The following is a 13,958-nucleotide window of genomic DNA, read 5'->3' on the forward strand; positions in this document are numbered from 1 at the left end:
TGAGCTGCTGATGCCCATGCCAGGAAGTGACTTGGACCGCAGCCGCCGACGTCTGGCGTCAGGAAAGATAACGGCCCCACTCGTCACCCTGTGCGAGAGGTCAGACAGTCGGCCAGACGGCCTGTCGACAACCACCCCCCCCCAAAGAAACCGAGCAAAGGGAGGAAAGAACGAGCTATCCACGCTACCACGATCGCCCCTGACAACCTTTAGCCCAGGAGCGCTTTCCCACACGCCCATACCCGTACTGCCCTGGCCGGTGCATGGCAGGACCCGGACGCTGAACCTGGCAACTGGCAAGTGGGAAACTGAACCCGTTCTTGGACTGGGGACTGGGACTGGGACTGGGACTGGGCATGCACGCGAGACTCCTCCTGCGGGCTCTACAGCAACGGCACGGAAACCAGACACCAGAACCATCTCCATCCTGGTCTGCTGGCTCTATGGGCCGTCTCACAAAAACCTCAGCTGCCCCCCTCCACTTGCCTTGACTTCCTTCCTCACCTCCCCGTGAGCTTCACTCTCTCCCGCCATCCTCCTAGTCACACCTCACGACCGTCGACAAGGAAGGACTCCTGATCCGCCCACCCAGTCCATCATCACCCGGACTCGACCCCCATTCTCCCACCAGTGGCCGCCCGTCCTTGTCTTACGGCCAACCTTCGCCTGCCCCTCGACCTCTATCGACAAGAACAGACGTCTCCTTTGGTGGAACAGCTCGTCTGTGCCTTCGACATTTCGATAGAAGGAGCAAGACATTGTGGCATCTTTGACACTCGTTCGAATTGAATCTCGGCCATCGAGGTCCTGACATTCGCTTCACCCCTCAACCCAGCTCCATCGGCGAGTCTCCATCCTCCAATGCGAGCAGCTTGCACGGCACGAAGTACGGACTCGAGCACGACAGCGACATCGACCCTCGATTTCTCCCGCTGTTGATCAGTCTGGCCTCGTCAGATCGAACTATCGAACCTCCTCCACCCATCCGTGCCCCGACCCGACCGGCCAGCCAGCCGACCGACCGACTCGATTGATGCTCCTAGCACGAGCAAGGAGGGCCACAGCATCTTAGGAAGAGAAGTTGCAGCATTCACTTACTGTGACCTCTTATCTTAACGCTCTGCACTCTTTCACGTCACGACATATCGAATATCGTCTTGGACCCGGCGCCCTGTCCCTCATCATCCGTCCTCACTCGTCGTACCGACTTGTTTTCTAGCTTGTCGACAGCATAGACCAGCCCCTCATTACCGCCCACAACAGCCATGATGGAGGACTCTTCGCCGCTCGCCACTATGCACCGCCCAGTGCCGCCCCCTTGGGGTTCGAATGACCTGTTCCGCTCCAACGACATGTTCCGTTCCAACGACATGTTCCGCTCTCACACCCATTCCCATCTGTCAGCCATGGGCCAGTGGTGCCAGCAGCATGAGCCTCCGCGGAGCGTCTGCACAAGCCGGACCCCGACTACTTCACGTGAGGGACGTTCGAGGTCGTCACCTGCGCGAGCTGGCTGCTGACTGTCACAACTTCGTCTCGATGCGGACGGCAGGGTGCGTACTCATAATATGGTCATCGCATGGACCCCTACACGAGCAGCCCACCTTGCCTGACGCTCGTCGTGCTCTATCACATCATCGAGCATGTCCATGTTCGGAGTCGCTGACGACTCACGACGTAAGTGCCTCTCGTTCGGCGCCTCGGTCATCTCAGTTTAGGCTAACGTACTGAAAGACTATGTGACGACCCCGCCTCTGGCCTCGTCCTCTCCTGGACACCTGCACGAGTCTATGGACATCTCTCCTCTCCCGCACAAAACCCCCTTCTGCTCACAGATCGAGGTCACATCGCCAACTCCGTTGTCGACGCCCACGGAAATTGACACTGATGACGAGATGATGCTCGACTCTCCGGCACCCATCACACGCCAGGTTCTGCTGGAGCCTCCCAAACCCATGACTATGGGTATGGGCATGGGACAAGAGTGAGTTGTTCGCTAGATGTCGTGCATTACCCCGCTGACTCGCATGCTCAGGCGCAGAAAAGTCGCCCCTCGCCGCCCCTCGCTCACACGTATGAAGGGCTTCTCGACCTGTGGCGTCACTGGCCGGGCCAATACCCTGACAGATAACCAGCTCCCCACCTTCCGCTTCGGGGCCGGTGAAAGTCGCCTCAATCACATGAGCTCTGCGCTTTCACTTGGCGAGTGCTTCGAGTCTGCATCCCCTCCCCAAGAGAGGCGTCCCCAGACCGCCAACAGCCCCACGGCGGCAGTCCCCGGAGCTCTGCGCTCTCGGGCCCAATTCGCTGGCATGGGCAGCCGGAACGGACCCTGCGGCAGCGGCCACAGCCGACGCCCCTCCAACCCTTTCATGCGCCCCCGCAAGCAGTTCCGCCGCTCCCTGAGCATGTTTGAGCACCCGGCTGATATCATGAAGCCCAAGGCCGAGGACAGCTCGTCTGCTGTCGCTACCGAATTACAGTCTGTCTCCGATGTCGAGAGTGTGCCTGAAGCCGTTCTGCCGCACTACGCCGCGGAAGACCCTTCCGACGCGATCCCGAGAATCTCCAAGGAGACGATGGTGGACGTGCTTGATGGCAAGTACAGCGAGCACTACGACCAGAAGATGATCATTGACTGCCGCTTCGAGTACGAGTACGATGGTGGCCATATTGATGGCGCTGTCAACTACAACAGCAAAGATCTCTTGGCGTCTCACCTGTTCAAGACTCCTATGAAGGGACGGTCATTATTGATCTTTCACTGCGAGTACTCGGCTCACCGTGCACCTCTGATGGCTCGCCACGTTCGGTCCGAGGACCGCCTCGCGAATGTAGAGCAATACCCCAGACTTACCTATCCCGATGTATACATCCTCGAGGGCGGATACAGCGGCTTCTTCGACTCGCACCGCGCGCGCTGCTACCCTCCCAACTATGTCGAAATGTCTGATGAGAACCACCAGCGCACTTGTGAGCGCGAGCTCGGCCGTCTCAAGAATGGCCGCAAGGGCCTCGGCCGCGCGCAAACCTTCGCCTTTGGGCAGCGTGAGTCTTGTGTCGATCAGTCACCTACCGCTCCTCCTGTCTCGAGACCTCGTCTCACGGTCCGCCAAGATCCGATTGCCATGATTGGAAACTCCCCTATCCTCGGTGAACGTTCGTACGCTCACTCGAGGCGGATGGCTTCATACTAAGCCACCACAATCTGCGCTCCTTCGTCTGCAGTACGAATGGAGTCGCTCGTCTTTGCCAAGCAGATGGGTCACCTCACTCCCCCAATCGGCTTTAGCGACGTTTTTTCCGTCGAGCTCCCTATATTCCTCGGGACGATGTGAAGAGCCGTTTCCGAGTGAACCCTTAATAGGGCATATTACCAGCAGCCTGAACCGTGTTCATACCGCCTCTTCTCCCTGCACATACTGGCCCTCGTTCGTTCTGCTCGTTCGCGTTTTGACAGTCTTCCATCGCGGCTAGCAAAAAAAGCGTTGCCTGATTGCGTTCGAAATGATCACCCTACGCTAATTAAGACTCTTTTATGAGCACTTTGCCGGCACTAGACGCATTGGCATACTGTCCTCGGCATCTGCATTGTCTCCTTGCTAAGGAGTCCATTTTTGGATCCGGAATCTGCGATTGGCTCCTTGTCGTGTTCACGCATCTTCTGCTTTTCTTCTTCTTCTTTGTCTCTATTACCGACGGTCGACGCCGATTCAAAGGTGGAGCGAACATCTTCGACGCTTGATTCAGTCGCGGCTTTCAACTCGCGACGTTCGCGTCTCTTGGCCAGGAATCTCCTGCCAACCTCTGCAAGAGGTTTTAAGTTGTTTGACTCCTAACCACGGGCTACTCCTAGCAGCCCTTCTCGACCTGGTCGACCCATGATACCACACACATCTCGCATCCTCTGCTGGATGCGTACGTCCCACGACGCTTATTCCTTAACGACATCTCACAAGAAACAAAAAACAACAATGACAAATCCTCAGGTCGTACCCGCCTCCATTGGCGCGAGATCGACCTTCGACGTTGGTATACACCAACGTACAGTGCAGAGTCTGACCCAGCAAGGGGCAAATATGAAGGAATGCGGTTTTGGTCCGGCATGTCACCTTCCCTCTAGGCTGCTGACCCCGGTGGATAAGACCACTGGCTACTCGCAACCTATTTTTGCTCTGTCAAGCAAGGGCGGAGACGCTCTTGCCTTTTTTCCTGTACAATACTTCTGTGGCAATTGGTGTCATGGGATGACGGTCTACGGATCACTTGACGAGCTGGCCATTACTCTGTACTGAATTGAGGAACTATCGCATATCCAGGAGTGCTTGCCGCGATGTGATACTGTGACTTGTGACCTACGCGAATAACGAGTGGCATGTTGTGTCATTCGATCGATGCATCGGCCAGTCAGACCAAGAAGTCTATCCACCGGGCACTTCAAGGATTGGTACCCTGCTCTCTATGAACATCATGTATGCTCGATCACAGAGATCTTACCCCAAGCGGCGTCCAAGACCCGTTGGCAATCCTCGAGGCGTGAATTGTCTACTGTCCCCGAGGGTATGTATGGCAAACGTTTCGCCGGATGCGGAAAGGCAATCCACGATATATATCGCCACGGCGGTCCACTCCTCCATAGCCAGCGCGCGTTGGTTGGGGGAGGGGGAGATCTTATTGACCCCATGTCTCAGCTGCCGAGGCGGTCGATTCAGATGCAGGATCACAGCGAACTTACACGACGCCACCGTTCCATGCACCAACACTCAAAAGAATCCACAACTAGAAATGCAAATACTTAGACGTGAATTTGCGCGTTAAGGCCCAAAGTGGCGTGCGTCTTGTGTCCTTGCACACACGCCCAACGTAGCGCCGAGTACTGCCGCGTCCAAATGCGGTTTTATTTTGTGTCAGAGCTATGCGTCCGCGACGTGAGAGTAAGAAAGCCCATGTATTGTTTCCCATTGGCAAAAATGATGCACATGTGCAATGAGGAGGAAAAGAAAAACACCGATTCTTGGGGGGAAGGTTATTATCCACACCCCGCCCACTCCCTTTTTTTTTAAGATTCACCCCTCATTAAACGCCGTTCGGGGCTGATGCATTAGGACCTGGCCCCCCCTCCCTTCCCTTCTCCCAAAACGCCGCGTGCTATGATCCAGCGGGGGTCGCTTACTGCTAGGCCTTTCACCCCCGCGTACTCAGTGCTTAGTACCTAGGTAGGTAGGCACCACTGGAGGAACAAACTATGCTGTTGCGGGTGGTAGCGTAAAGTCCCACTCGCGAAAGGCCTCGCGAAAAGCGTCGACGTCGGCCTTTTCCTCGTTCTCAGTCTGGGCGCAGTCCTGCCAGACGAAGCGGTCCTCCAGGCCAAGGAGCTTGGCAACAACGCGGCGAGGGTACTGGAGATCGAAGCGCGGCGCGTCGGGCGCGTCGGGCAGCGGCATGACGAGACACGTGCCCTTGATACGGTCGTCGCCATTGTCGGCCCACAGCCAGAGGCGGAAAGAAGTCGCCGGCGGCCTGCTGGCTCTCGAGCGTCGGCAGGTCGCGGGCCTCGAGGGCCGGGTACTTGCTGTTTTTCGGCCTCGACGCCGGAAACCGGCTTCGACGAGGCCCCTCTGCACGAGGTCGGCCGGCACGGGGGGGGAACTGCCAGTGGCTGTGGATGTTGCGGCCGCGGCTGATCTCCCCCCGTGATGGCGCCGAGCTTGTGGCCGGACTTGGCGGCGACCATGGCCTGGAGGGATTCGCGGAAGCGCGTCATCTCGTCGAGGGTCCGCTGCGCATCGGCTGCCGAGTAGCTCTCGGCGCTCGTGCTCGCGATGGTCGGGGTGTGCGCCATGGGCGTGATGATGATGTGGCCGGGGAAGTTGATGCCGTGCTCGGTGAACGTCGTTGGCTTGGCGAGCGGCCCCTTGGCGGTAGCAAGGTAGCTGTCTTCGCCAATGGTGGCCACCATGTGGAGGGAGAGATTCGGGTTGGACAGGCAGAAGAAGCAGCGCTCCGGACCGGGAGGCGGCGAGCGGTTGCGTCCGCGCTTTCCGCGGTGACGCTTGCCGTCGTGGCTATCGGCGAAACGGCTGTAGGGGGCGTCGTCTAGGGGCTTCCGCTTCGGTACCCTGGCGGCGAACGGCGAGGCCGTAGTGCCGGCAGGTTGGTCGAGCGATGTCGAACCCAGAGATAGGGTGAATGCATACATGGCCTTTGCTTTGGTTGCGTTGCCGTAGGGTGCCATGGAGATGAACCGGGTCACCGGGCGCTCTTCAGAGCCTTCCTTGGGCATGTGGAAGAAGGGGCTCACGCTCGTAGAAGAATTCGGCAGGCGACGCCGTAAAGTGGTAACGAGGTTCGCAACGGGTCGCAGAGGTCTGCGACTTCCTGTGTGCTGGTGGTGAGGGCCTGGTTCTCAGGGATAAGAGCGGTCTTGGATCCGGTCCAGACGCCGGCAGGCCAGACGGTTGTCAGCAGGATATCGGCTTGGCCCGCGCCTTTGAGCGTCTTCGCGTCGTGACCTGTGTGGAAGGGAAGGTGCTGTTCCTTAGATGTGCCCCCCCAAAATCTCCGGATCGAGGTTTCCGCCGAGCGCCACGATACGAACACCATCTGTAGTCTTGGTGACGCTGCGCTTGCCGAGGAAGTGTAGGTTTTCGCATATCTCCTCGTTGGCCTCGATCTTGGCAACGATGGCAGCGGGAAGGGCGGATGTGCCGACGGTGAAATAGGTCGGAAGGGGCACAGCAATCTCGCCGTTCAGTAGGGAAGCCGCGGTTTCATCGTCAGATTCGGCAAAGAGGTTGCCGGAAATGATGGCGAAGTCGAACTTGTTCTTGGAGTGCAAGGTGGCAGCCTTAGTGAAGGCAGGCTTGAGCGCGCCGTTGAGGGCACCAAACACGAGTCTAAAGGTCGTCAATACTGCTCATGAAAGAACGAAGAGGGGATTCCGATGGAGCAAGGGAGGTACTGACACCTTCGGAGCAGCCATATTGCCTGGCTCTGGGGGGGGTTTCCTGCCGTGATTGTCGTGGCTGTCGGTAGGTTGTTCATGGGGGGGGGGTCGACGAGGTGAAAACCAATTGACGTCGATGGGGTCAGGCTTCGCTTCACAGAGCTGTGTTGCGACGGCACGTTCATTGGCTGCAGCCCACCGCAACCCCGAATTTTAGCTTTATCGCACCTCGGCCTTATCGAAGTCTCTCTTATCAGCTTATCAGCAGAGATCAACCCAAATTTTTTGTCCAAGACGACCGAAACGGCGGGGACCCTCGAGTTCGCGATCCAGAGGCGACGTGAGCACGCCAACGTTCTCGCAAGTCAGTCTCGACACCGACCTGCTTCCCCCCCAGTCATACCGCCACAATGCCTGCGGTATCATCGGGCAGGATCACAAAAGCCCGCAAGGGCAAGAACCTGACTCCCCATCAGAAGAACCACCGATGGGAGTCCTTCAGCACCAAGATTGGCAAGCTGCACAGTCTCGATCCCCTCCGAAAAGTGCGACGACACGACCTCGAAACCGAAGACCTCGAGAGCACTACATCCTACTTTCGTACCGGCATCGAGCGATGGAATGAACTCAACATTGCCAAGGACTTCATCTCTTTCAAGCGAGAGACTCTGTCCCTCACAGAAACACTGGCCTCGATCCTGCATCACGAGGACAGGATCTTTGCTTCGCTGTCCCACTACATTTCCAACCAGGAGAAGGAGTCCTTGGAGCCTCTTCTGGACCTCCTGACGGCGTTCGCCCACGATCTCGGAACCCGCTTCGAGAAGTACTATGCCCGATCGCTAGACCTCATCGTTGCCATTGCCGGCAAGCCACAGCCTGTGGAGGTTGTCGAATTCACATTCGCTGCCCTCGCATTCCTTTTCAAATACCTCTCACGCTTAATCGTCCCTGACATCCGACCTACCTACAACGTTCTTGCACCCCTCTTCGGCAAGACCCGACACCCGCCCTACATTGCCCGGTTCGCCGCCGAGGCCACCAGCTTCCTCATCAAGAAGGCCGCGGCGCCCGCGAATCGAGAGACGGCCCTGGTCGACATTATTCAACATGCTCGAGACGATCTGCTCAGCATGTCGGGTGAAAGGCAATTTCAGTTGTATCAAGACGGCATCATGACCATGTTTGCCGAGGCCATCAAGGGCACCGGCCAGACAATGCACTCGACTGGTCCCGTCATCTTCAAGGCCCTCCTCCGTGCCGTGCCCGAGTACGAGCTCAACCTGGCGCAAAACACACCCTGGACCGATGTCATCTGTGGCGTTCTCACCAGTGTCATTCATCACACAACCCCCGACACGTTCCCACCCATGCTCGAGGCCATCCAGGCCGAGGCGGAATACGCGCTGGAGCAAAAGGTCCAGGATCAGCCCTGGAGGTTTGTGCCACTGATCAGGATCATCGCAACCGCCGCGGGCGTGCGCAGTGGAGAGCGAGTCAACAACTGGTCAACCCTCGTGCGGACTCTTGTCACAATGCTCGACCTGACTGCCAAGCGTGGACCCGAGATTTCTCCTGCTGACAGTAGTCTCGTGTGGAAGCACGTGGTCGCCAATGCTGCCGTGGTCTGGCACGCCGCTCCGATGGATGCCCTCTTCTCGCAGATTAATGATTTCATGAACGCGATGCAGAGGGACCCCTTGATGCGGTGGTTCATCCCATTCTGCGCCTACTTTTCAGAGTTGGATCCCCAGCGATTCCGCAGCTTGTTTCGCGATCCTTTCAAGAAGTTCATCAACAGCCACTGGTCTGATGGACACAATGATGACGAACTGTGCATCTTCCTACCGAAGATGGTCAAGGCGCACAGCTTGCCGGCCCCTGGCGATAAGGAAACCCTCATGTTGCCCCAGACATGGGAGGGCCAGATTGTGGAAAAGTTCGAGCGTCTGGAGGCCTCGCCCTTTCCTGAACGTGGAACTTATGACAAGGACCCGCAGACGTGGAGAGACAGGTGTCTTCCGAAATACTCGATACTGTTGGATCTTCTTGACAGCACCACCGTCCGCCCTTTCGCCACGGCTAAGCTAGCCGATCTGCTCCTCCGAAAGCTCAAGCTCGCGCTGAGGCCTACATCGACTCTGGCGTCCGACGAAGTCCACTTCAGTGTCAGCCAGGGTTTCCTCGCGTACCTTCGCATGTGCAAGGTGGCTGGTCCCGTGGATCCTGGCCTAAAACCCCTGCTTCGAGCAGCGCTGCCAAGGTTTAGCAAATCCATCGGGTTCCTCGAGGCCTATCTTGCCTACCAGCAAGCTACCAAAGACCAGCCGTCGACCGAGCGCCGAGACAGCAGCAGCAGCAGTGAGGGTTCAGGAACAGAAACGAACCCGGTCGTCAAAGCGCTCATCGAGAACCTGTCATCGCCATCTCATGACCTACGACTCGCCACCTTGAGGATCCTCGGGCAGCTCGATTCGACTCCCGATGAGCTCTGCTGCCTGGAGGTCATGACCGACATCGAAAGCTCCCCCCTTGAGCTAGCGACCCTCCGAAATCTCGCCATGTACATCCGCAAACTCGGCCAGACCTATGCTTCACTAACCGAGGGCTCGTGGCTCCGCCAAGCTATCCCATCCTTCATGTTTGGCATGATGAGTCTCAAGCTCACACCGCTCTGGAACGATGCGACATCCGCCATGAAGCAGATTGGGGAGACCAAGGAAGGCGAAGAGGCACTCCTTGCTCTTGCCCTTGACTGGCTCGACGTGCCTTCCACAAGAGGTTCAGGTCCAGGTGGCCCCCCCGCGGCCCATCGTCGCGCTGCGCTCACCGACTTTGACTGTACCAACCTGCAGCATCTCGTAAGCCAAGCCGACGAGATTCATCAGACGGCGGAGAATGCCCTTGATCTCATGCTCGAGTCCTTTGATAAGCAACAACAAACTGTCGACACGCGCCCGGCAAATGCCCGTTCTCAGGCGCTGAAAGTCCTTGCCGCCATGCCTGCCCTTGCTGAGAAGCGCTCTCGCAAGCTGGTGCCGTATTTCCTGTCGTGGGCCGCCGAGCCCGAAGTCTCCAGCGACAATCAAGCCTCTTCCGAAGAGGAGGACAACGAGCATGCCTCCGGTGCCGAAACGTGGTCTTTCTACGACCGCAAGGGCATGCTCGGCGTTTTCGATCAGTTCATCAACCCGCGGTCCCTCTATGAGAGCGAGAAGGTGTACCGGGCGCTGCTTCATCTGATGGAGAACGGTGATATAGAGGTGCAAAAGTCAGCTCTCAAGGCCATTCTTGCATGGAAGCAAGCAGGTGTCCGCGCCTACCAGGAGAACCTCGAGTATCTCTTGGACGAGGCAAGATTCAAGAACGAGCTGACTGTTCTCATGCAAGGCGAGCAGTCGATCAAGACTGAGCATCGAGCTGAGTTGATGCCTGTCCTCCTGAGGCTGCTTTACGGCAGGACAATTTCTAAGAAGGGCGCCGCAAGTGGTCGGCACGGCTTACAGGCCACACGTCTCGCGGTGTTGAGAAACTTATCTCCTGAAGACTTGGGTGGTTTCTTAAACATTGCCGTCGGCAAGTTGAAGGGGGTTTCTGTCATTGATGAGTCTGGTCTCCGTGACAATGTCCTCGATGGAGAGATCATGCCGCCGCGGAAGCAAGTCGGTTTCCTCAACATGATGCTCCCCTTCATCAACGAACTCGGAACCGATGTTGAACCCTACATCGAAACGATTCTTAACGCCGTTCTCTACTGCCTCATCAATGCCTGCCGCAAGCTGCATGACTTGGCTGCCGAGGTTGAGACCGAATCGGACGAGGAAGACAAGGAGGCCACGCATGAGTCGCTCCTCAAGGTTGTTCGCACTACCGGCCTCAAGTGCCTCATCTCCCTCTTCCGCAATGCGCCCGAATACGCTTGGGATCGTTACTCCGAGCCCATTGTTGCCGAGATCGTTACACCCAGAGTCGCGAATCTTCCGCTTGAAAACACTCAAGGTGTTTCTGGACTTCTGCAACTTCTCTCCATCTGGTCTCAGCTTCCCAAGTCGGCTCTCTTCCTCGGAATCAACAAGGACATCCTGGCCAAGATCATCGAGTGCGTCTCGGTTGCAAAGAGCAAAGACGAGGTCAAGGTCTTCTGTCTGGGCATTGTCCGTAACCTCATCAAGCTTTCCAAAGCCTCGCCCACCGAGTCGGAGTTCAACGAGCTCATCTACGTAGAACTGCTCGGCCCCAACGTTGACTTCCTGCTGAAGCACATTACTGTTGCTTTGAAAGCAGAGACGACCGGCGGTGCCCTTCTCGACGCATGCCTCGAAACTGTCGTTGAGATCTCGCCTCTCGTGGAAACATCGGAGAACGTCCACGAGGTCTTGCAAATCTCAATCTTCCTCCTCAACCAGCCCGCCAGAAAGGTCAACCCTCGAGCCAAGGGTCAAATTCTGCTCATCTTGGAGCAATTCGTGACGCTGCACGAAGCCAACGGCGTCGATCTCGGACCCACAAGCGATCTCTTCACAACCATCTTTGAGACTGTGTCTGCGCTGTTCAGCTACTTCAAAGACAAGGAAAACAGGGAATCCCTATGCCGACTCCTCATCATCTTGTCCAAACAGGACACCGCCCTCGACGAGGTGGCTGGCATTTGCAGTGCCATCAACGCCTTTGTGCCCGAGCGAATCGAGGAGCCCGACTACGACCAGCGCCTGCAGGGGTTCAACCAAGTGTCTGGCAAGACCGACGCGTTCAACGCCAGGCAATGGCTTCCTCTGCTTCACAACCTCGTGTACTTCATTCGAGAAGACGAAGAATTCGGCATCTTGACTTCCAACTCGGCCGACGGACTACGAACCTTCATCCAGGAAGTGGCCTCGACAGAAGACGTTGTGCCGAGGGAAGCATTCTACTCTCACATGTCCAAGATTGTCCTGCCAGCACTGTACTCCGGCGCCCGCGAGTCTTCTTCAACTGTTAGGCGAGAGACTCTGCGTGTCTTTGGCTTCCTTGTTTCACAGATGCCGACATGGGAGTCGGTTGCTGACCTCAAGGGTCTTCTGAACGAGGACGACGAGGAACCTTCCGAGCCAGCTTTCTTCTTCAACATCCTGAGTCCCGCCACATCGCGACAGATGGAGGCTCTCGAGATCCTAGTCGCTGCCAACGAAGCCCACGAGTTCAGCAGTCAAAACCTTTACCACTTCTTCATCCCGATTCTGGAGCACTTCATCTTTGGTCGAGCCGAAGGTGCCGATGATCACGGCCTCGGAGCCCAGGCTTCGCTCACAATCGGCACTCTCGTTGCGTCTCTCGACTGGAAGCACTACCGCGTTGTGCTGCAGCGATACATAGGCTTTGTCGAATCGAAGCCTGAGCAGCAGAAGCACAGCATCCGTCTCCTCGCCAAGGTTGCCGATGCTCTAGTACTTGCTTCGGCGACAAGGGATGGAGAAGCAATGCAAGTTGATGACGCGGAGAGCAAAGCCGCTCAGAAGCGTCTTGCTCTCACTATGCCTCGCGAGAACCTTGCCAAGGATTTGACCAACAACTTCTTGCCGTCTCTGATCAAGTACCTTCACCAGAAAGACGACTCGGAAGTCAGTTATCGTGTACCTGTCGGTATCATTATCGTCAAGCTCATGAAGCTCCTGCCTCAACAGCAGATGAGCCAACGGTTGGCTGGTGTCCTCACCGACATCTGCCACATTCTGCGAAGCAAGAACTGGGAATCTCGAGACTTGGCCCGCGACACGTTGGTCGAGATTGCGAGCATCCTTGGTGCCCCATACTTTGGTTTCATTCTGAAGGAACTGCGCGGCGCGCTGAAGCGAGGCTACCAGCTGCACGTTCTGTCCTACACCATGCATTCCATGCTCCTGAAGGTCATCCCCGAATTCGAGCAGGGCGACATTGACTACTGTCTTCCGTCGATTGTCACGGTTATCATTGATGATATCTTTGGTGTTACAGGTCAGGAGAAGGACGCAGAGGGCTACATCAGCCAGCTGAAGGAAGTCAAGGCCAGCAAGAGTCAAGATTCGATGGAGCTCATTGCCAAGACTGCGTCCGTGAGCCGCCTGACGGACCTCATCCACCCTCTCCGATCGCTCCTATTGCAAAAGGTCAACCTCAAGATGGTCCGCAAGATCGACAGTCTCCTGATGCGCGTCACGACTGGCCTTCTCCAGAACCCCGCCGCCGAAAGCCGCGACACGCTCGTGTTCTGCTACGAAGTTGTGCAGGATGTCTACAAGAGCCAGAAGCCCGAGGCCGAAGCCAAGATTGACCCGAGGCTCAAGAAATACCTGTACCAGAAGGGTGTCAGGAAGAGCGACCGGGAGGCCAACACCAAGCACACGTACAAACTCGTCAAATTTGCGCTTGACATTCTTCGCGCCGTCTGGAAGAAGTACGATAGCCTGCGTAACGAAACGAACATTAGTGGTTTCGTGCCGATTCTTGGTGACGCGGTCGTCGTGGGTGAGGATGATGTCAAGATTGCCGCGTTCAAGCTGCTCAATGCCCTGTCCAAGGTGCCGTTCAGCACGGATGAGGCTACTGGTCTTTACAAGGTCGCAACAAAGGAGGCTACAAAAGCCATCTCACTCTCGCCGACGACAACCTCTGAGCTCTCCCAGTCGGCGCTGAAGCTGTTGTCCGTGGTGCTCCGGGACCGACGCGATGTCGTGGTCAAGGACGCTGCTGTTGACATGCTTCTGAGCAAGGTCAAGGAGGACCTCACGGAGCCTTTGTACCGCCACATCACGTTCAACTTCCTGCGGTCTGTCCTCGACCGCAAGATTGAGACCGCAAACGTCTATGACACTCTAGACCATGTCGGTACGGTCATGATCACCAACGACGACAAGGACACCCGTGACCTGGCACGGGGCGCCTTCTTCCAGTTCCTACGGGAGTACCCCCAGAAGAAAGCCCGATGGCGAAGCAGCTTAACTTTGTGGTCGCCAATCTCAAGTACGACAGAGAGGGCGGCAGGCTGTCCGTTATGGAG

The 13,958-nt window shown here is 56.9% G+C and overlaps 3 protein-coding genes across 3 annotated transcripts in view; 2 read left to right on the forward strand and 1 right to left on the reverse strand.

Moving 5' to 3' along the window:
- Window positions 1–1,643: 1,643 nt before the first annotated feature.
- Window positions 1,644–3,197, forward strand: VDBG_05031 (M-phase inducer phosphatase; the record flags this gene model as incomplete). Its single annotated transcript, XM_003005379.1, has 3 exons — window positions 1,644–1,677; window positions 1,735–1,984; window positions 2,036–3,197. The coding sequence occupies 3 exons, from the start codon at window positions 1,644–1,646 to the stop codon at window positions 3,195–3,197; spliced, it is 1,446 nt and encodes a 481-aa protein (XP_003005425.1).
- A 2,015-nt stretch (window positions 3,198–5,212) lies between these two features.
- On the reverse strand, window positions 5,213–6,982 carry VDBG_05032 (cwfJ domain-containing protein; the record flags this gene model as incomplete). The annotated part of the gene is made up of 4 exons (XM_003005380.1): window positions 5,213–6,274; window positions 6,376–6,512; window positions 6,595–6,896; window positions 6,966–6,982. 4 exons carry the CDS (start codon window positions 6,980–6,982, stop codon window positions 5,213–5,215), a joined length of 1,518 nt encoding a protein of 505 aa, XP_003005426.1.
- Window positions 6,983–7,356: 374 nt separating this feature from the next.
- The window catches only part of VDBG_05033 (conserved hypothetical protein), a gene marked incomplete at both ends in the record, with an annotated part of 7,966 nt that continues 1,364 nt past the window's right edge, over window positions 7,357–13,958 (forward strand). The window contains one exon of the mRNA XM_003005381.1: window positions 7,357–13,862. Coding sequence (XP_003005427.1) covers window positions 7,357–13,862 — 6,506 coding nt within the window. The remainder of the gene's footprint in view (window positions 13,863–13,958) is intronic.

This window comes from Verticillium alfalfae, genomic scaffold (genome assembly GCF_000150825.1).
Source record: "Verticillium alfalfae VaMs.102 supercont1.5 genomic scaffold, whole genome shotgun sequence".
Classification (NCBI taxonomy): Eukaryota; Fungi; Ascomycota; class Sordariomycetes; order Glomerellales; family Plectosphaerellaceae; genus Verticillium; species Verticillium alfalfae.